Source organism: Labeo rohita, chromosome 11 (genome assembly GCF_022985175.1).
Source record: "Labeo rohita strain BAU-BD-2019 chromosome 11, IGBB_LRoh.1.0, whole genome shotgun sequence".
NCBI classification, from domain to species: Eukaryota; Metazoa; Chordata; class Actinopteri; order Cypriniformes; family Cyprinidae; genus Labeo; species Labeo rohita.
In genome coordinates this window covers 1,195,555-1,214,058 of record NC_066879.1, presented here as the reverse complement: position 1 = coordinate 1,214,058, position 18,504 = coordinate 1,195,555, and the positions used below count along the sequence as shown (strand labels likewise).

Here is an 18,504-nt window from a genome sequence, read left to right as displayed (position 1 = left end):
GAGGTGAGGACATTTAGGTCCTCTCTATTTAAAAAAGCTTATAAATCTGCCAAAAGATGGTTTGTGTTCAATCTAGTGTTCTGTACATGTTTCTGTGGGTTGGATTAGGTGAAAATCATTGATCAGAAAATCAATTAAAGTCTATACAGTGTCCTTAAACAGTGAAACAAACATGTGTGTCTATGTCTTTTATCCACCAGCTTATAGTTTTTTTTTTTACTTAACCTTAATAATAAGCTCTTATTTGTTAATGCTTTAGTTTATAGGACCAAACAATAAGCAATACATTTTTTACAGCATTTATTATTTTTTGTTAGTGGTAGTTCACAGTGCTTAACAATAACAACAGATATTTAATTTTAATGTTTATTTTAATACATAAATATATGAAGTGTATATATTTAAAAAATATTGAATATATAATTAATGTTATCATAATTTAAATAACCCTTTTCTACTAAAATAAACATTCTTTTCATAATTTTCTGTTCAAGACTGTTGAAATATCTTCCATATCAATTTTATTTTACTAGAAATGCAGTTGAAAAAAATAAATCAACAATAGTCTGCTTCTACAATCCGTAAAACTGATATTTAGTACCAATATCTCTATAAAATGTTTTAACTGTGCACTAGAAGAGCTTTGAGTTTCGTCCGCCTGTCAATCATCATTACGTCATTGCAGGCGTCACGTCTCTCTCTGCTCCCGCGATTGTGGAAGCGGATTTTTTGAAAATGTTTGTCGTCCTCTGATACCGCCTTAAAATTTCCAACACGTAGAAAAAGACTCTTTTCGAATCAATCCAAACATAGTATACATATCAATGTCCTTTGTAAGGCAAACAGATCTAAAGACTGAAATTCTGTGTGTTTTAAATAACTTGACATCTCAACGGCTGTTTTTAAAACAGGCATGGCTTTGGCTTCTAAATGTCAGCGGCTGGGTGTTCGAGCGCTCACATGGCTCTCATTTGACTGACGTTGTGTATCTTGCGGCATTATTTGGCATGTAAGACATCTGATGAATATTTATTTATTGACTTCCGTAGGATACATCCGTTACTGCTTTTCCAGTTCTGTTAACGCCTCGTACTGACAAACATTAACCGAATAGATCAGGAAACATGCACAAATCCGCCGCCCGCTATTTAATCTTTTTCCAATATGCAGGGACCAAATACAGGTCTGTTTCCATGACAACCACACTCACGCTTCCTCGTTATTGATCCGTTATAACGGCACGTACATACGGTAAAATCTGCTTGTCATTTTCTCCTCAGCGGCGTGATGAAAACAGCAGCAGAACAAGCTGTAGAGGGTGTTGAGAACCATTTAGAGGTCAGTCTCTGTCCCACAACTCAAAACAAATAGTTTTGCCATATGACTGATGCAATCGTTTGGTTGTTTCGGTAAGAAAATGTGTTTAAAATGTCCACTGAAGATGTGTTTTTTGACACTGAAATCAAACCACTGCATGTGGTTGTTGCTCCAGTTCTGTATTTGACTCATCTGCATTCAGATCCTCTGACTCAAAACATCTGCCATCCTCTTCAGCACAATCTGTCTGCTCATTAAATTGCATTTCTTTTGGAAATGGAATATAAATATACTGCGGTAAAATCCCTTTGTATGATGCTTTTCTGTTGGCAAGGCAAAGAGTTGCTCTTGCGTGGCTTGGATGGTCTCAGTGGAAGTACTTTTGCCATAAAAGCATGACATATGAAATCAAAAAGTGTCAGTTTATGTATATGTAAAGGTACAATAAAGTAACATGTAACACAAAAATGGCAAAACTTAATCAATGCAATACAATGATAATTAAAAGATGTACAGATAAAAAGTTTTTTTTCTGAACAATGATGTATAGATAATTAAGTTATAGTATATTTGTCCAGAGAGTGCTCGTCTATACCAATTAAAAGTTATTATTATGTTTGCTTATTTAAAAACTTGGCAGAATGTAGTACAGTGGGTACGGAAAGTATTCAGACCCCCTTAAATTTTTCAGTTCATTTTTTTTTCCTAATTAATGTACACACAGCACCCCATATTGACAGGAAAACACAGAATTGTTGACATTTTTGCAGATTTATTAAAGAAAAACTGAAATATCACATGGTCCTAAGTATTCAGACCCTTTGCTCAGTATTTAGTAGAAGCACCCTTTTGATCTAATACAGCCATGAGTCTTTTTGGGAAAGATGCAACAAGTTTTTCACACCTGGATTTGGGGATCCTCTGCCATTCCTCCTTGCAGATCCTCTCCAGTTCTGTCAGGTTGGATGGTAAACATTGGTGGACAGCCATTTTTAGGTCTCTCCAGAGATGCTCAATTGGGTTTAAGTCAGGGCTCTGGCTGGGCCATTCAAGAACAGTCACGGAGTTGTTGTGAAGCCACTTCTTCATTATTTTAGCTGTGTGCTTAGGGTCATTGTCTTGTTGGAAGGTAAATCTTCGGCCCAGTCTGAGGTCCTGAGCACTCTGGAGAAGGTTTTCGTCCAGGATATCCCCGTACTTGGCCGCATTCATCTTTCCTTCGATTGCAACCAGTCGTCCTGTCCCTGCAGCTGAAAAACACCCCCACAGCATGATGCTGCCACCACCATGCTTCACTGTTGGGACTGTATTGGACAGGTGATGAGCAGTGCCTGGTTTTCTCCACACATACCGCTTAGAATTAAGGCCAAAAAGTTCTATCTTGGTCTCATCAGACCAGAGAATCTTGATTCTCACCATCTTGGAGTCCTTCATGCGGGCTTTCGTGTGTCTTGCGCTGAGGAGAGGCTTCCGTCGGGCCACTCTGCCATAAAGCCCCGACTGGTGGAGGGCTGCAGTGATGGTTGACTTTCTACAACTTTCTCCCATCTCCCGACTGCATCTCTGGAGCTCAGCCACAGTGATCTTTGGCTTCTTCTTTACCTCTCTCACCAAGGCTCTTCTCCCCCGATAGCTCAGTTTGGCCGGACGGCCAGCTCTAGGAAGGGTTCTGGTCGTCCCAAACGTCTTCCATTTAAGGATTACGGAGGCCACTCTGCTCTTAGGAACCTTAAGTGCAGCAGAAATTTTTTTGTAACCTTGGCCAGATCTGTGCCTTGCACAATTCTGTCTCTGAGCTCTTCAGGCAGTTCCTTTGACCTCATGATTCTCATTTGCTCTGACATGCACTGTGAGCTGTAAGGTCTTATATAGACAGGTGTGTGGCTTTCCTAATCAAGTCCAGTCAGTATAATCAAACACAGCTGGACTCAAATGAAGGTGTAGAACCATCTCAAGGATGATCAGAAGAAATGGACAGCACCTGAGTTCAATATATGAGTGTCACAGCAAAGGGTCTGAATACTTAGGACCATGTGATATTTCAGTTTTTCTTTTTTAATAAATCTGCAAAAATGTCAACAATTCTGTGTTTTTCTGTCAATATGGGGTGCTGTGTGTACATTAATGAGGAAAAAAAATGAAATTAAATGATTTTAGCAAATGGCTGCAATATAACAAAGAGTGAAAAATTTAAGGGGTCTGAATACTTTCAGTACCCACTGTAGATGGTTATGCATAAGTCATTTTTAAATAGCAAAGTTAATCATGTAGAGACTATGGGAATTTAATTATCAGATCTATGGGCTTTATAGGGTTAGAAATGATTCCTCAAACTTAGATTTTATTTGACTCTCTCAAAAATTATGTATATATATATCACTCTAACCCAGAAACGCATATGTGGATGAAAATTCAACATGACATTCTTGTCAAAGAGGCCGAGTGGAGGTTTTGTTGAATGTAAAACCGCAGTAAACTGAGTATTGTCAGTAAAATGTGCTCTCTTCAACAAAACTCCACTAACAGTCTCTCCAATTCTCTCTGAATTGTTTTGCTTTAATTTCCACACATTGTCACTGCACTATGCAAACTGGAATCAACATTTACAGAAGCGTATTCTTTAAACGTTTTCCGTTTACAGAAGCACATATTCTTTAGCCTGTGTGTAAAGGACATTGACAGTCATGCTGGCATGCTTTTTATGATGCGTATTCAGTGTAATGTCTGAAAACATTGAAAAACTGGGGTTTAGAATAATGTTTTAAAGGAATAGTTCACCTAAAAAAAAACATTTGCTGAAAATCTGCTCACCCTCAGGCCATCCAAGATTAGGATGAGTTTGTTTCATCATCAGATTTGTAGAAATGTGTCATTTTATCACTTGGTCACCAACGGATCCTTTGCAGTGAATGTGTGCCGTCAGAATGAGAGTCCAACTGATAAACAGCTGATAAAAACATCACAATAATCCACAAGTAATCCACACCACTACAGTCCATCGGTTAACATCTTGAGAAGACAAAAGCTGAAACAAATCCATCATTGAGGTGTTTTAACTGTGTTTTAACTTTAAACCATTGCTTTTGGCCAAAATACCAGTCCATAATCCATAATAACGCTTCCTCCAGTGAAACAGTCCATTGGTGAGCAGGTGATGTAATGATCAATGCTAAGAGTGGGTACATTTCCAGCAAATTTTCATTTTGGGCAAACTGTTCCTTTAAGAAAATATAAAACAATAAAACATTATATTTCAAGATGAATTAGAAAAATTTGCATCTATGCAATCCTACAGGTGCAGTTTGGATTATTCTCAGATCATTAATGTGATCATCAGGTTTTGTAAAAATGTCATTCATGTTGTTTGTTTTTGTGTGAGTAGATCGCTGTGCGGAAACTAAAGCCGGTTAATGAGGTGTCAGTGTTCATCTCCAGTAGAACAGACACCGGTGTGCACGCCTTGTGTAACTCTGCACATGTAGATATTCAGAGGAGAGGAGACAAGCCACCACTGCTGGAGCAAGACCTGGTGGATGCCTTAAACTTCCACTTGAAAGCAGAACCTATAAGGTGGGAGTCTTTCAAGGGATTTAAAAAGTTGTGTTTTTTTTTTTTTTATACAGTAGTTGGGGTCAGTAAGATTTTTTTTTTTTTTTAATTTTGAAAGAAATTATTCATTTATTTTTCTAAGTTCATCAAAAGGGACAGTAAATACATTTATATTGTTACAACAGATTTCAATGCTGTTCTTTTGAACTTTCAGTTTATCAAAGTATTTAAAAAGTATCATTTTTTCCACAAAAGTATTAAGCATCAAATTGCATTTTATTAATTACTGTTTTATTAAGCATTATAATTGTTATAATGGTTAATAATTCAAAAACCAATCCGAAACATCTAAATGGTGTATGTGAACTATATATAGTCTTACAGTGACGGCAAATCAGAAATTTACAATGGTAAAAACTCCGTTGGAAGTTCTAGATGACAGAAGCTGTCGAACAGAAAATAATTTTAATTTTAAATGTAAAATTGATAAAATGCAGACAGGTTAAACAGGTTTCCTGAATTAAACAATAAGAGCATGACACTTTAGAGAAGCGATAAAGCATTTAGTTCTTAAAATGTTCTTTTAAAAGGCTTTCAAACAAAGCCACGCTCTGTGTAATATCAGAGAGGTCAAACAGGGCTAATTCACATCTACTGCAGTCTTTGGAGGTTGCTTTGTTGTAAGATCAGGGCCAGTTTTAGAAAATTCATATCCCTGAAGGGGATTCATGGGGAATTACTAGGATCCCCAGTTGCTGTTGTGCGAGGGACATAATCCCATGTTGCTCCAGGGGGACCTTCCTTGCATTGAATGCTGTGTAAATTGCTTTTACAAAGTCACCTTGCCACATCCTCTGTAGTGAGGTTAACCTGTGATGTGATGATGCCTCGCTTTACTGTTAGTGACCAACTTAAACCTTAAAAGAAAATCATTTTGTGCTGGTAAGTATTCATATATATTTGATACTGTGATCATTTGATTTGTTGATTGTAAGTAGCTGAAATTAAATTGCCACATTTACTGAATTGCATTTCAAAGACAATAAACGTAGGTAATATTAAATGCAATTATAATAAATGAAGTCATGTAATTATGAATAATGTTATTAGATAGTGTCAACACTGAGCATTCAGGGAAATTAAGTGTTATTTCATCATGAAAAAAGTACATTTATTAAATGAACCTATAGAGATTTAATATTTCTGCAAATATGTAATATGCACACCATCATTCAAAAGTCTGTTGTGAGTATGATTCATTATTATTATTATTATTATTATTATTATTATTATTTGAATGTAATGTAGCAAGGGAAGTGACAGTAAAAATGTTAATGTTGTTACAAAAAATCATCAAGAATTCATGAAAAAAACTCCTGAAAAAAAGTTGTATCACAGTTTCCACAGTGTCAACTATAATAATATCAAAAATGAGCAGCAAATCAGCATATTAGATTGATTTCTGAAGGTGACACTGAAGAGAAAATTCAAAAGTTTGCATCACATGAATAAATTACACTTAAAAAAAATTATATAAAACATTCAAATAGAAAATGTTAAATTGTAATAGATGTTGACAGAATTACTCTTACTGTATTTTGTTCAAATAAATGGAACCTTGGTGAGCAGAAGAGATTTTAAACACTAAAAATTGAATGCATTATTTAAAAAAATTACAGTATGCAATCCTCGTCTTCCTTAAATTCATGTTTTTGTTTGCTATTTGAGTCGCTGGATAGTTGACAGGTAGCAGTGATAAATATTTTAGTGGTTTTCCATGAGAGAGAGGCTGGGGAAAACTCGGTCTGATTGGGGTCACAGGGACAGAACATCACAAATATCCATCATACACAGATGCCTGCGATTGTCTTGGAAGGATTAAAAAAAAGGTTTATATTGATGGCATACAGTGCTCATGTCAGGTCTGTGTGTGTTTTATTCCATGTTTCTGTTAACAGCGATTAGCGACTGCTGGTAAATCATTAATACCCACTGACAGACTCCTTTGGGAGCCTGAGCACATCGTCTTCTTTATCAGTTGTGAGTGCTGAGTAGAGGAGCAAACTGCAGGAAATTACCCCTAAAATGCCCCAGCAACCCTGCAGAGATGCTGTCAGAGTGTAGTGGTGCTTTTAGCCAGAGATGTGTACTGTCAGCTGTGCTTTTTTCTGTCTGGTTTTACTATGTTTAGAACGCACTGACCACTGAGACTGTATCCTCACAGACACATAATGACCACTGATGAAAATATACTGTAGTATCATTAGGGCTTAATTTGTTCTGATCAAAATACGGTTTAAAAAAAACCTTAAAATGACTGTTTTTTTATTTGAATGTATTGTAAAATGTAATTTATTCCTATGATGCAAAGCTGAATTTTAAGCATCGTTACTCCAGTCTTCAGTGTCACGCTACAGTCCATAATATACATATTTGACTCATATGAGCTCATCATTGGGTGTCAACAGGTTCCATGACTTCTGAACTTGGTATTCTTTTGTGACATAACACTAAATATACTCACAGAATATCCATATTGTGCCTCCCATGAATGATGATGAAGCCCTATGTCATGTGCTTCAGGGAGGTGTGATGCTGAAAGACTGGTCCTCTCAAAAGGCCTCATGGGATTGTATTGCGTAAATGTTTAATGGGAAATTGAGGCACTTTGTGATCAACATGGACCTCATGGGGGTGCAAGACCAGCAGTTTAATCAATAAAAAGCACTTTGAAGTCAAATGAAGGCTGCCATCATAGCAGGTGACAGTGTTTGGAGCAGGATCTAATATTGCAAAAGCTTTACTATACAATATACTACATGAGGAATTTAAAGTGGTTTCTAGAGCTGGAAAAGTGTTGGAAATATATATCTTATATGTTTTCTAATGAATATAATTTAAATGCAGTTTTTTAAATGTGTATTTTTATATGTATACAAATGTATTGTCAAGCACTAAATATTTAGGAGTTCAAGTGCGTAGCTCTGTAATTGTTAGAATGGTGACGAATCAGCGATCTACACGTAAAACTGATTGTGCAGACCAAACCATAAGTCGTAGAGACTTGAAACTTGGAGGGATGGTAGTACTCACACCACCGACAATGTGACCAAGGCTCGCCCCAATCGGCCTGACGGGGGCACTATAGCGAACAAATGTACGAAAACGCTCATAACTCCTAAACTGACAGTCACAGGCTCAAGTGTCTTATGTCGTTGGAATTCTTGACTCATGCCGGACAAAATGCTTTTGATTGCATTTGAAATATCTCTGACATTCTCTCTACAGAGAGAAGAGAGGGGCGGGGCGAGCAGAGCTCATTTGCATTTAAAGGAACAATCCCTCAGAATGGGATGATTTTTGCAGAGCTCATTTTAACAAGGTAAAAAGGGTGTTGTTTTACACAACCATTGAGAATTTTCTAACCAAAGTATATTATAGACTTTTCATTAACACCCTAAAGAATCATATCAACTTGTGGAAAATGGGCATCCGATGACCCCTTTAACGAGATCAGACCACAGCTGGCGCTATAGCAGTCATAAACATTAAAAACGTCAAATTTCTATGGTAAATTACCTGGATTTGCCAAAAATACTTGGTAAATAATGTATTCTTTTATACATGCTTAAATGCTTTAAAGCGCTTGAACCCTGATAATCACTGCTCGCAGCTATATTTTATAATTGTAATTTGTGAAATTAAAATTTGTGAGAAAATGTAATTTAAAAAAAGCTTTTCACAAACTAGAAAAAGTAATATAAATATATTGGTTTTAAAAAGAGGAAACCATGAAGAACATAATTTTTTATATATATATCTTTAATTATTTAATTAATTATAATTATTGTTGCAGTTATAATTATATTACAATGTTCTTAATTATTTTTAAAATATAGCTTTGACAGCAAAAACTTACATAGTAGCCTTTAGATGTTTGAGGAAGGAAACCTTGGAGTCAGAAAGTTTGCGAATTACTGGTCTGTGGGAAATTTCAGCAAAAACATTAAACGATTTCAGCAGTACATCAGATTTTCCTTTCCTTCAGTATGTTGCGTTGAAGGGATGAATGGACATATTTCCATGTCGCTCTTGTGTTCTGTCCTCAACCACCAGTATAAACCAGATTTGTTTGTTATGATATCAAGCAGCATTTGAATGATGAGTGACTGTTGTTTTTCTTACATGAAAACCAGTGTTATGGTATTTCCTCCAGTGTCTTGATTACTCTGGACTGACTTGAACCTTTCTCGGAGGAAATTGGCGGGCGAGTTTGCAAAACAAACACATGTGCATTACCAGATTTGAGTCAGTTTCTGCTATTCCATCTTTTTTTCCCAGAATCACCCGGGCCTACCGCGTCCACAGCGACTTCCACGCACGCTATCGGGCCGTGTCACGCACGTACGTGTACCGCTTTGCTGCGGGTCTCAGACATCACACAGAAATGCCAGTGACGGAGAAGGACCTGTGCTGGGCGTTACGAGACACGTGAGTGCCGCCGGTTCTCTTCTGCACGTGCTTTAAAACCGCATCACTACACACATGTCACACGAGCCAAATCCTGAGATCCTGAGAGAGGAGCAGGAACATGTACTCTGAAACACAGCAGAAAAAGCCACACATGAATTATAAACACTCACAAACCAGACCCAGCGTATGGGCAAGCGAATGATTACTCGTTATCTAGGCCAAAAATGAAAACCAAAGAGCTCAGATGAGGAAAGTGCGCATTGTTACAGCAGCGCATGCCTCAGATGTCTTTTTGAAGCCCACGACGGATGAACGCCGGAGCGAGAGGCTCGTCTCTAAGGGTGACGCATGAACATTAATGCTGTTTTTTCCACTCTCTACATTTTTAGCAAGAAAGTAGGCCAAGATAAGCTTCAGGCTCGTAGTGACGCAGAACAACACCCACACTCATCTTATGTCTGCTTCATCCACACACACATTCCTGCTGCTTTCCATCTCATTCATAAGAACTGCTCTTCCACACACATAAACTGCATTAAGTCCTTTAAAATAGATGTTTGTAGAGGCTCATCTGAACACTCCTTGACCTGTGTGGCTTTATGACTTTATTTTATAACTGAGATTTTTGAAAATGAGATTTATACATCATCTATGGTTTGTTAGGACAGGACAATATTTAAAAAATCTGGAATCTGAGGGTTCAAAAAAAAGTTTTGAGACAATCGCCTTTAAAATTGTCCAAATATAGTTTTAGCAATGCATATTACTAATCAAAAATTAAGTTTTGATATATTTACAGTAGGAAATTTACAAGATGTCTTCATGGAACATGATCTTTATTTAATATCCTAATAATGTTTAGCATAAAAGTAAAATCTATAATTTTGACCCATACAATGTATTGTTGGCTATTGCTACAAATATACCCGTGCTACTTAAGACTGGTTTGTGGTTCAGGGTCACAAATATCACCATAATGATGTGAATTGTCCAGTTGAATATTTTAATGCTTATTGCTTATATGCCACACATTTTCCTAAAGACGATCTCTATTGTTATAAAGCACTATAAAAACAAACATGACCTGACTTAAATAATAAATAATATATTAATTAGTAATAATGCCTCTTGTGTTTAAAAATGTTTTATATAATGGTAGAAAAAGCAACCATGTAAGCCATTGCAGAGAAAAAATATAAATATCAAAATATGTGTTAAATTTCAGTTATATAGACAAAAAAAAACTGGGATCAGTAAGATTAGAAAGAAGTGAATTTTTTTTTTTAGCATTAAGCATTGACCAAATAGGTCAACAGTGAAAGTCATAATATTTATAATTTTATAAAATGCCTCTTTTTCACCTCTTCATACATTTTCACAAAAATATTAAGCAGTACAACTTTTTCAACAATGATAATAATCAGAAATGTTTCATATCAGAATAATTTCTGAAGGATCATGTGACACTGAAGACTGGAGTAACGAGGCTAAAAATTCAGATTTTTCACACAAATAAATTACATTTTACAATATATTCACATAGAAAATTAAATTGTAATAATATTTCACAATTTTATAGGTTTTTCTGTATTTTTGATCAAATAAATGCAGCCTTGGTTAGCATAAAAGACAAAACATTTTAGAAATTATACTGACCCCAAACCTTTTAGCAGAAGTGTATTATATAGTGATTGTATCTGTATCACCTGCCCTAAAAAACTAATTTCCTGAAGTAATAAAGTACTGTTGATTGCAGTCTGTAATAACTTGTTTCCACTGTGCTCAGTGTATATGCAGAGTTTGATTGCTCTCCATTCTCTCCACAGGAGGCTAAATATCGATGCAATGCAAGAGGCCGCTGCGCTGCTGTTAGGAACCCACGACTTCAGCACTTTCCGTGCCTTGAGCTCAGAGACGCCCTTCAAGAACCCAGTGAAGACCCTAGAGAAGGCCCAGCTGGATCCTGGGGTCTCCTTCAGTCAGAGACACTTTCACAGGTAGGATTCTTCTTGCAGACAAAAAGCTGCAAAGCCAGAGACTGGAAGAAGTTCAGTTTGGTTGATGCTTTGATCATTCCAGCAATATCGGATGCCAATGGATTCACAGAAATAAACCCTAGTCAGCTTAGACGCCATGTTAAATTAAACACGGGTGAAAACGAGGCTGTGAGGGACAGACTTAATGGAACGCACTGTATGCGAACATTTGAGATCGCATAATTTTCACAACTCACCATCATGTCATTCCAAATCCAAGGCTTTGTTATGTGGAACACAAAAGGAGAAGTTTAGCAGAATGTTCATACTGCTATTTTTCATACAACAAAGGCGAGTGAGCGCTGTTGAGCTCCAAAAACCTCAAAAAACCACCACAAAGGAAGTCTACTAGATGGAAAGGTTAGTTTAACCAAAAATGAAAATTCTGTCCTCATTTTCACACCCTCAAGTTTTACAGTATATGAGTTTCTTCCTTTCTGTTGAATGCAAAAGAAGATCATTTGGACAATATTTGTAATCAAACAGTCGCTGATCCCTGTTGACTACCATAGTATGGGTAAAAAATACTATGGAAGTTAGGCCTTCAACTGTTTGGTCACTAACCTTCTTCGAAATATCTTCTTTTGTGTTCAGCAGAAAGAAATTCTTACATGTTTGGGTGAATTTTTATTTTTGGGTGAGCAATCGCTTGAATTTTGCGTCTGTATTCACTGAAAATATTGCCCTTTAATATATTTATTTTATTGTTGTTTATTTTTTGTACTCATTTCACCAAAATACAATGAGAATCTCACCAAAATACAACCAAAATGAAATTAAGTGCAATTTATTCCACAATTTGCCAGATTTTATTCCGTCATTTGGTTAATGCAATGGAAAGCTTGGTATTTTATTTTAATAGCCACTTTTCAGTAGCATGTGTAGAGGGATTCATTGAGCAAATGTGAAGTCATTTGGCATAGGAGCTTATAAATAGCCTCTGATTTCCTAGAAAGATATACGACTGAACATCACGGCCGGAGCTCATCCAAACTGAGGTTAATGGCTTAGCAATTACAACATGCTGTCAATAGTCGTGAATGTAGATTCATTCTCCAGCCATAAACCCTCTCGGCCCAGTACATTTGTGCATTAATAACCCTAATTATGATTTCATATAGCGAACCTCATGTTCTTCAGGCACTGCTCATTAACAGCTATAAGCTGAAGGAATGTACAGTATGCATTGTGTAGATGCGTTTGAAATGCAGACACACAGTATGACAGACAAAGGCGCTTCATAGCACAACGGATGTCCAGTCTTTGAGGCTTGTGTTTCATCCGTCGCCTCTTCAGTTAGGCATGTGCAATGAGACTGTTGCTAGGCAACAGATGTTGGACTAAAGCATGATGTTGACAAAAGCGGCTGCTCGTTCTTGACAAACACTGTACAAACGGCTGTTTTTATACGGTCCAGATTAGTGTTTTGAAGTAAGCTTTATTTTAGTCACAAAAGCTATTTTGAACAAATACAAAGGGAGGAATCAGTATTTGATGACTGACGCTATCATTCAAAAAATGAAATAAATTAATACATTTATTGAGCAAGGATGCATTAAATTGGTCAAAAGTGACAGTTAAGACATATTTTTACAAAAGATTTCTATTTCAAATAAATGCTGTGTTTTTGAACTTTTATTAATCAAAGAATCCTGAAAAATAAAATGTATAACGGTTTTCAACATTGCTAATAGTCAGAAATGTTTGTTGAGCAGCAAATCAGCGTATTAGAATAATTTCTGAAGGATCATGTGACACTAAAGACTGAAATAATGATGCTGAAAATTCAGCTTTGATCACAGATATAAATTACATTTTAACATATATTCACAGAGAAACTATTTATTTTAAATAGTAATAATATATCACAATTTATTGTTTTAATGTAGTTAAAACAATGTAATCAAATAAACGTAGCCTTGGTGAACATAAGACTCTTCCAAAACAGACCCCAAATTTGTAGTTTATATGCATGCATTTAAAGCAATATTCTGGTTTATGGAGTTTGTAATATGTATGGACAATATTTGTGGTGTTTAACCTGAAATTTTTTAAGACTTCTAATTTCATTGATATCACTTACAGCAACCTTATACTAAAAATAATCTAAAATAATCCAGTGATCACAATTGGTTTTATCTATAAAAATGATTCTGCATACAGAATCCTAAATGATTATCCCTGTCCCGCTTAAGCCATTGGGGCATATGTTTAAAACCAACTCAAACTGGGATCCTGTGGCAGGTCATTTTGGGTTTTTCATGTGCAGCTCTCAGCTGGGAGACACACACACACACACACACACACACCATCTGTTCAGTTTCACACTAATGTCAAGATCCACAGGGGATCAACTGCATTATCATCCACACAAACACACACACACACTCTCATGTCTGCGTCAAAACCAGATCAAGGCATGTTGCTGCACAGCACTTCAAGAAACGCACAACAGAAAAGTGTTTTTTTCCTATGAAAAGACAGAGAATGGGACAGTTTCTCAAAAAAGGACAATTCTGTCATTGTACACCTGCCATCTGTCATCAACAGCAGAGTGAACATTCTTTAAAACCTCCTTTTGTGGTCCAATGAAGAATGAAAGTATAAAGAGACAGAATTACTGAAGACAGAATTTTCATTTTTGCTTGAACTTTCCCTTTAAAATGTTTATTAAGCTCCTATGAAAGCCTTTGCATTTGTAACTCTGTGTGTGTGTGTGTGTGTGTCTATTCAGTTTGATCACAGCTACAAAAAACAGTCAGAATCGGGTACTTTGACAGCTAGAGCTAAAATTAAACCATTTGTTTCATGAATACACAGTATCTTAAAGGAACAGTTCACACAAAAATAAAAAATAGCTGAAAACATACACTACCGTTCAAAAGTTTGGGGTCAGTACATTTTTTTTTCTTTTTTTTTTTTTTTAAGAAATTAATACTTTTATTCACCAAGGATGTATTAAGTTAATAATTAAACGTTTATTAAAAGTTAATAATAAATAATTTACATTGTTATAAAATATTTATATTTTGAATAAACACTGTACTTTTTAAACTTGTTATTCATGAAAGAATTTTGAAAAAAAAAAAAATCACAGGTTCCAAAAAATATTTGGCAGCACAACTGTTGATATTATCCAACATTGATCATTCTAATAATAAATCCACATATTAGAATGATTTCTGAAGGATCATGTGACACTTCAGACTGGAGTAACAGCTGATAAAAATTCAGCTTTTCATCACAGGAATAAATTCTATTTTAAAGTATGTTAAAATAAAAAACATTATTTTATATTGTAAAAACATTTTGCAATATTACTGTTTTTTTTCTATATTTTTAATCAAATAAATGCAGCCTTGATGAGCATAAGAGACTACTTTAAAGGCTATTACAAGTCTTACTGACCCCAAACTTTTGAACCGTAGTATAGATGAGTTTGTTTCTCCATTATATGATATTTGGATAAATGCAGCATTGCATCACTGTCTCACCAACAGATCCTCTGCAGTGAATGGGTGCCGTCAGAATGAGAGTCCAATAATAATCACAGTAATCCACAGGTAATCCACACCACTCCAGTCCATCGATTAACATCTTGAGAAGACAAAAGCTGAAACAAATACATCATGAAGACATTTTTAACTAAAATACATAACCATAATCCATAATAACACTTCCTCCAGTGAAAAAGTCAGTTTTCTGTTGTCTCTCACATCAAAATCCAGCCACATATTTGCTTAGAGCTGTTTTAGATTGTAAAAGGTGCTTGATATGTGCAGATTTCTCTCCTGATTCGGGTAAAATGACTTTTTTCACTGGAGAAACCAACATTATAGATAAAGGACTTCAAACATGCAGCTTTTGTCTTCTCATGATGTCCATCTGATGGACTGGAGTGGTGTGGATTACTTGTGGATTATTGTGATGTTTTTATCAGCTGTTTGGACTCTCATTCTGACGGCACCCATTCACATCCATTGGTGAGACACTGATGGAATGACACATTTCTCCAAATCTGATGAGGAAACAAACTCTAATCTTGGATGGCCTGAGGGTAAATAGATTTTAAGCACATTTTAATTTATTTTTGGGTGAACTATTCTATTGAAGTGGTACAAGTTAATATGCAAACAAGATTTTATACTATAGAAGTAGTTAAATTAATGCTATATTCATCTGTATCTTAATGAATTGAGAGGACTTCACACACAGGAGACATATGTGTTTGTCAGATACATCTGTGATGTCAGCGCTCATGTCACATGGAGATGAATTAATTAATTAAGGGAAAACAAGTAAGCTTAGTTGTCCAGGTGCACCTGTTTTATTATTATTCCTCTACAATAGGGTGATATTCAATCAAAGGGATCACATAGCCACTGAAGGTAGACTGATTGTGTGGATTGTTTATATGGAAAAGACAAGTTGATGAGATAACTAAAGGCTGTATTGTTTGTGGAACAGGATATGTGCATATCAGGGATCAAGGTCTGGCTAGTTAGCATTATCTTAACTGATGTTAGGATTAATGGAAATGCTAATAGACAGCTTTCTTTTAGTATAATGAACCTCCTTGGATCAAACTACTGAGAGTTTTCAGATTAAATTTGATTAAAAATATGCATGAGATGATATCTAGACGCCATTTATTGACAAAATGCCATTTGCAACCCATTTTACTTCTGTAATGTGATGAATTCCTGAGTGAAAAGGAATGTTCAACTAGAAAAATCTTAAGAATATTTTTAAAAATGAAAAAATGTGACGTCTAGATATTAAAAAGCATAAAAAATAAATAAAAAATAAAAAAACTTTAAAAATCATAAAATATGAATTGTATTCATGACAAAATTATTAAAATCTTAAGAAGTTATGAAATCTATGTAGTAAATATAACTGTTGTGGTCATTTTCAATTAAAGTCTTTTTCACACTATAAATATTTTATACGAGTCTGAAATAGCCAGGGTGCGTTGCGTTAAAAATAAAAATAATTTAATAATAAAAAAATATTTAAAAAATTCTTTTTCAGTTATCACACAACTGAAAATGCAAAATCTTTTTTTTTTATTTGCATATTTTATCATCATAGTGCTTCACATGCCATTTTTTAAAAAGGTAGTGTGGTTCATTAAGCAGTTATCAGTCATTCTGCACACAGTCTTTATTCTGGAAGTGCAGGTTTGTGCTTTAGACTCCCGAGTGCTTCCTTTGAGGTTTTCACTGCGTTGGTGTTGCACGCTTATCTCTCTTCATGTAACGCGCGCTGGCTGTTTGTTCATTCAAAGCCGTGATTAAATGAGAGCCAGACAACCTCATTCAGAGTCTCTGTGAAGTCAGTCCAAACAAATCTCATCGTGAATTTGCCTCCCGTTAAAAAAGGGCACTATGAAACATTGAACCTCTAGCAGTAAATATTGGCAGCTCTGCCTGAGATGTTATCCGGCCTGAGCGCTCCAGCTGTTGATTTGATGCAGACAACTTGGCAAAATGGCACATTTAGTTTTAATGGAAGAAATACTATACCAACTAGGCAGAAATAATATGTTGAGTGAAAGAAACAACCCTAAAGAGGTCTTCACAAGTCTGTTGTTACGAAATGTTGTTTCAATTATAGTCATTTTAAAATGCTTCATTTCTGTATTTTTGTCCATTTTCTTTCAGAGATATTCAATTCTGGGAGCTCACTTTTAAAAGTAGGTCTTTTTTATACCGACAAGTGAGTACAGGCTTTATTCCCTTATAAATATGATCTTTATGTTTCATTATAGGATGTGTGCCCCCTAGTGTTAAATGTGTGAATTTCATTTCAGTAGATTTGAAAGAATGATGAAATAAGGCTGATATGTTATATAACGATAGTAGTCACGTAATCAGAGCGACACGTTTGGGCTCACAGGTGCGGAGGATGACTGGGGCGTTGGTCGCCGTCGGTCAGGGTCGACTGTCTGTTGGTCAGATTCAAGAGCTGCTAGAAGCACGAGATTCACTGGCGTTTCCACAAAACATGACGGCCCCGGCCCACGGCCTGTTTCTGACCCACGTACAGTACAGAGATACAGGTAAGAACAAGCGGTTTGAGTAGGGATGTTCACAATCACACACAGCTCATTATATATGTATGTAAAATCAGTGTGGTCTGGTGAATACGACCATATCCCAAAATGCAATGTGCTCAACTTGACCCTCCACATCAGCACATTTTTGACAAAATGTGATTAGAAACAACAGTGAGAAGATAACTGGACTGCAGTTGCTGAATTAAATATGCAAAATAATCAGGTCATGTGATGAGTGTGGAACACTACTGCTGATTGTTACATAACGCATGCTGTATCATAATTAAATAGTGGGTAATATACAATTTATACAGTGCTGAATGCAGTAACAAGATCTTGCATTAAATTATTCATGGTATTAAATTTTTATGTATTTTTTCCTTGCAGATCTTGGGGCTTGTATGCTGGCTGAACAATAATATAATTATTTAAATGATTATTAAAAATTACAAAACAGAGATTTCACAATATCTAATGTAAATATGTATATAAAAATGTATTAAAGGTCATATTTTTACCCCCTTCTCCAACACTTGACTTTGTCAAAACCATAGTTATACATAGGAATATGTAATATGTCCTTAAGAAATAGAATTCTATTTTGTTTTATAAAAAAATATAATTTAAGTATTGATATATGTGACCCTGGACCACAAAACCTTAAAAAAGTCTTAAGTAGCACAGGTATATTTGTAGCAATAGCCAACAATACATTGTATGGGTCAAAATCATCATTTTTTCTTTTAGGCCAAAAATCATTAGGATATTAAGTAAAGATCGTGTTCCATGAAGATATTTTGTAAATTTCCTACCCTAAATATATCAAAACTTAATTTTTAATTTGTCATATGCATTGCTAAGAACTTCATTTGGACAACTTTAAAGGTCGATTTTATCAATATTTTTATTTTTTTGCACCTCCAGATGCAGATTTTCAAATAGTTGTATGTCAGCCAAATTGATTGTCCTGTCCTAACAAACCATACATCAATAGAAAGATTTATTGAGATTTAAAGCTGAATAAATAAGTTTTCCATTGATGTATGGTTTGTTAGGATAGGGCAATAT

General features: G+C 35.5%; 1 protein-coding gene across 2 annotated transcripts; it reads left to right on the top strand.

Annotated features, from left to right (window-relative positions):
- Nucleotides 1-932: 932 nt before the first annotated feature.
- On the top strand, nt 933-17,953 carry pusl1 (pseudouridine synthase like 1). Of its 2 annotated transcripts, none has more exons than XM_051122085.1 (8): nt 933-1,183; nt 1,281-1,338; nt 4,700-4,887; nt 9,208-9,357; nt 11,166-11,336; nt 17,042-17,073; nt 17,277-17,439; nt 17,824-17,953. In XM_051122085.1, exons 1-8 carry the CDS (start codon nt 1,125-1,127, stop codon nt 17,846-17,848), a joined length of 846 nt encoding a protein of 281 aa, XP_050978042.1. In that variant the 5' UTR covers nt 933-1,124; the 3' UTR covers nt 17,849-17,953. The 2 variants fall into 2 exon arrangements, with proteins under 2 accessions (XP_050978042.1, XP_050978041.1); XM_051122084.1 differs by having other exon boundaries at nt 17,042-17,096.
- The last annotated feature ends 551 nt before the right edge of the window (nt 17,954-18,504 follow it).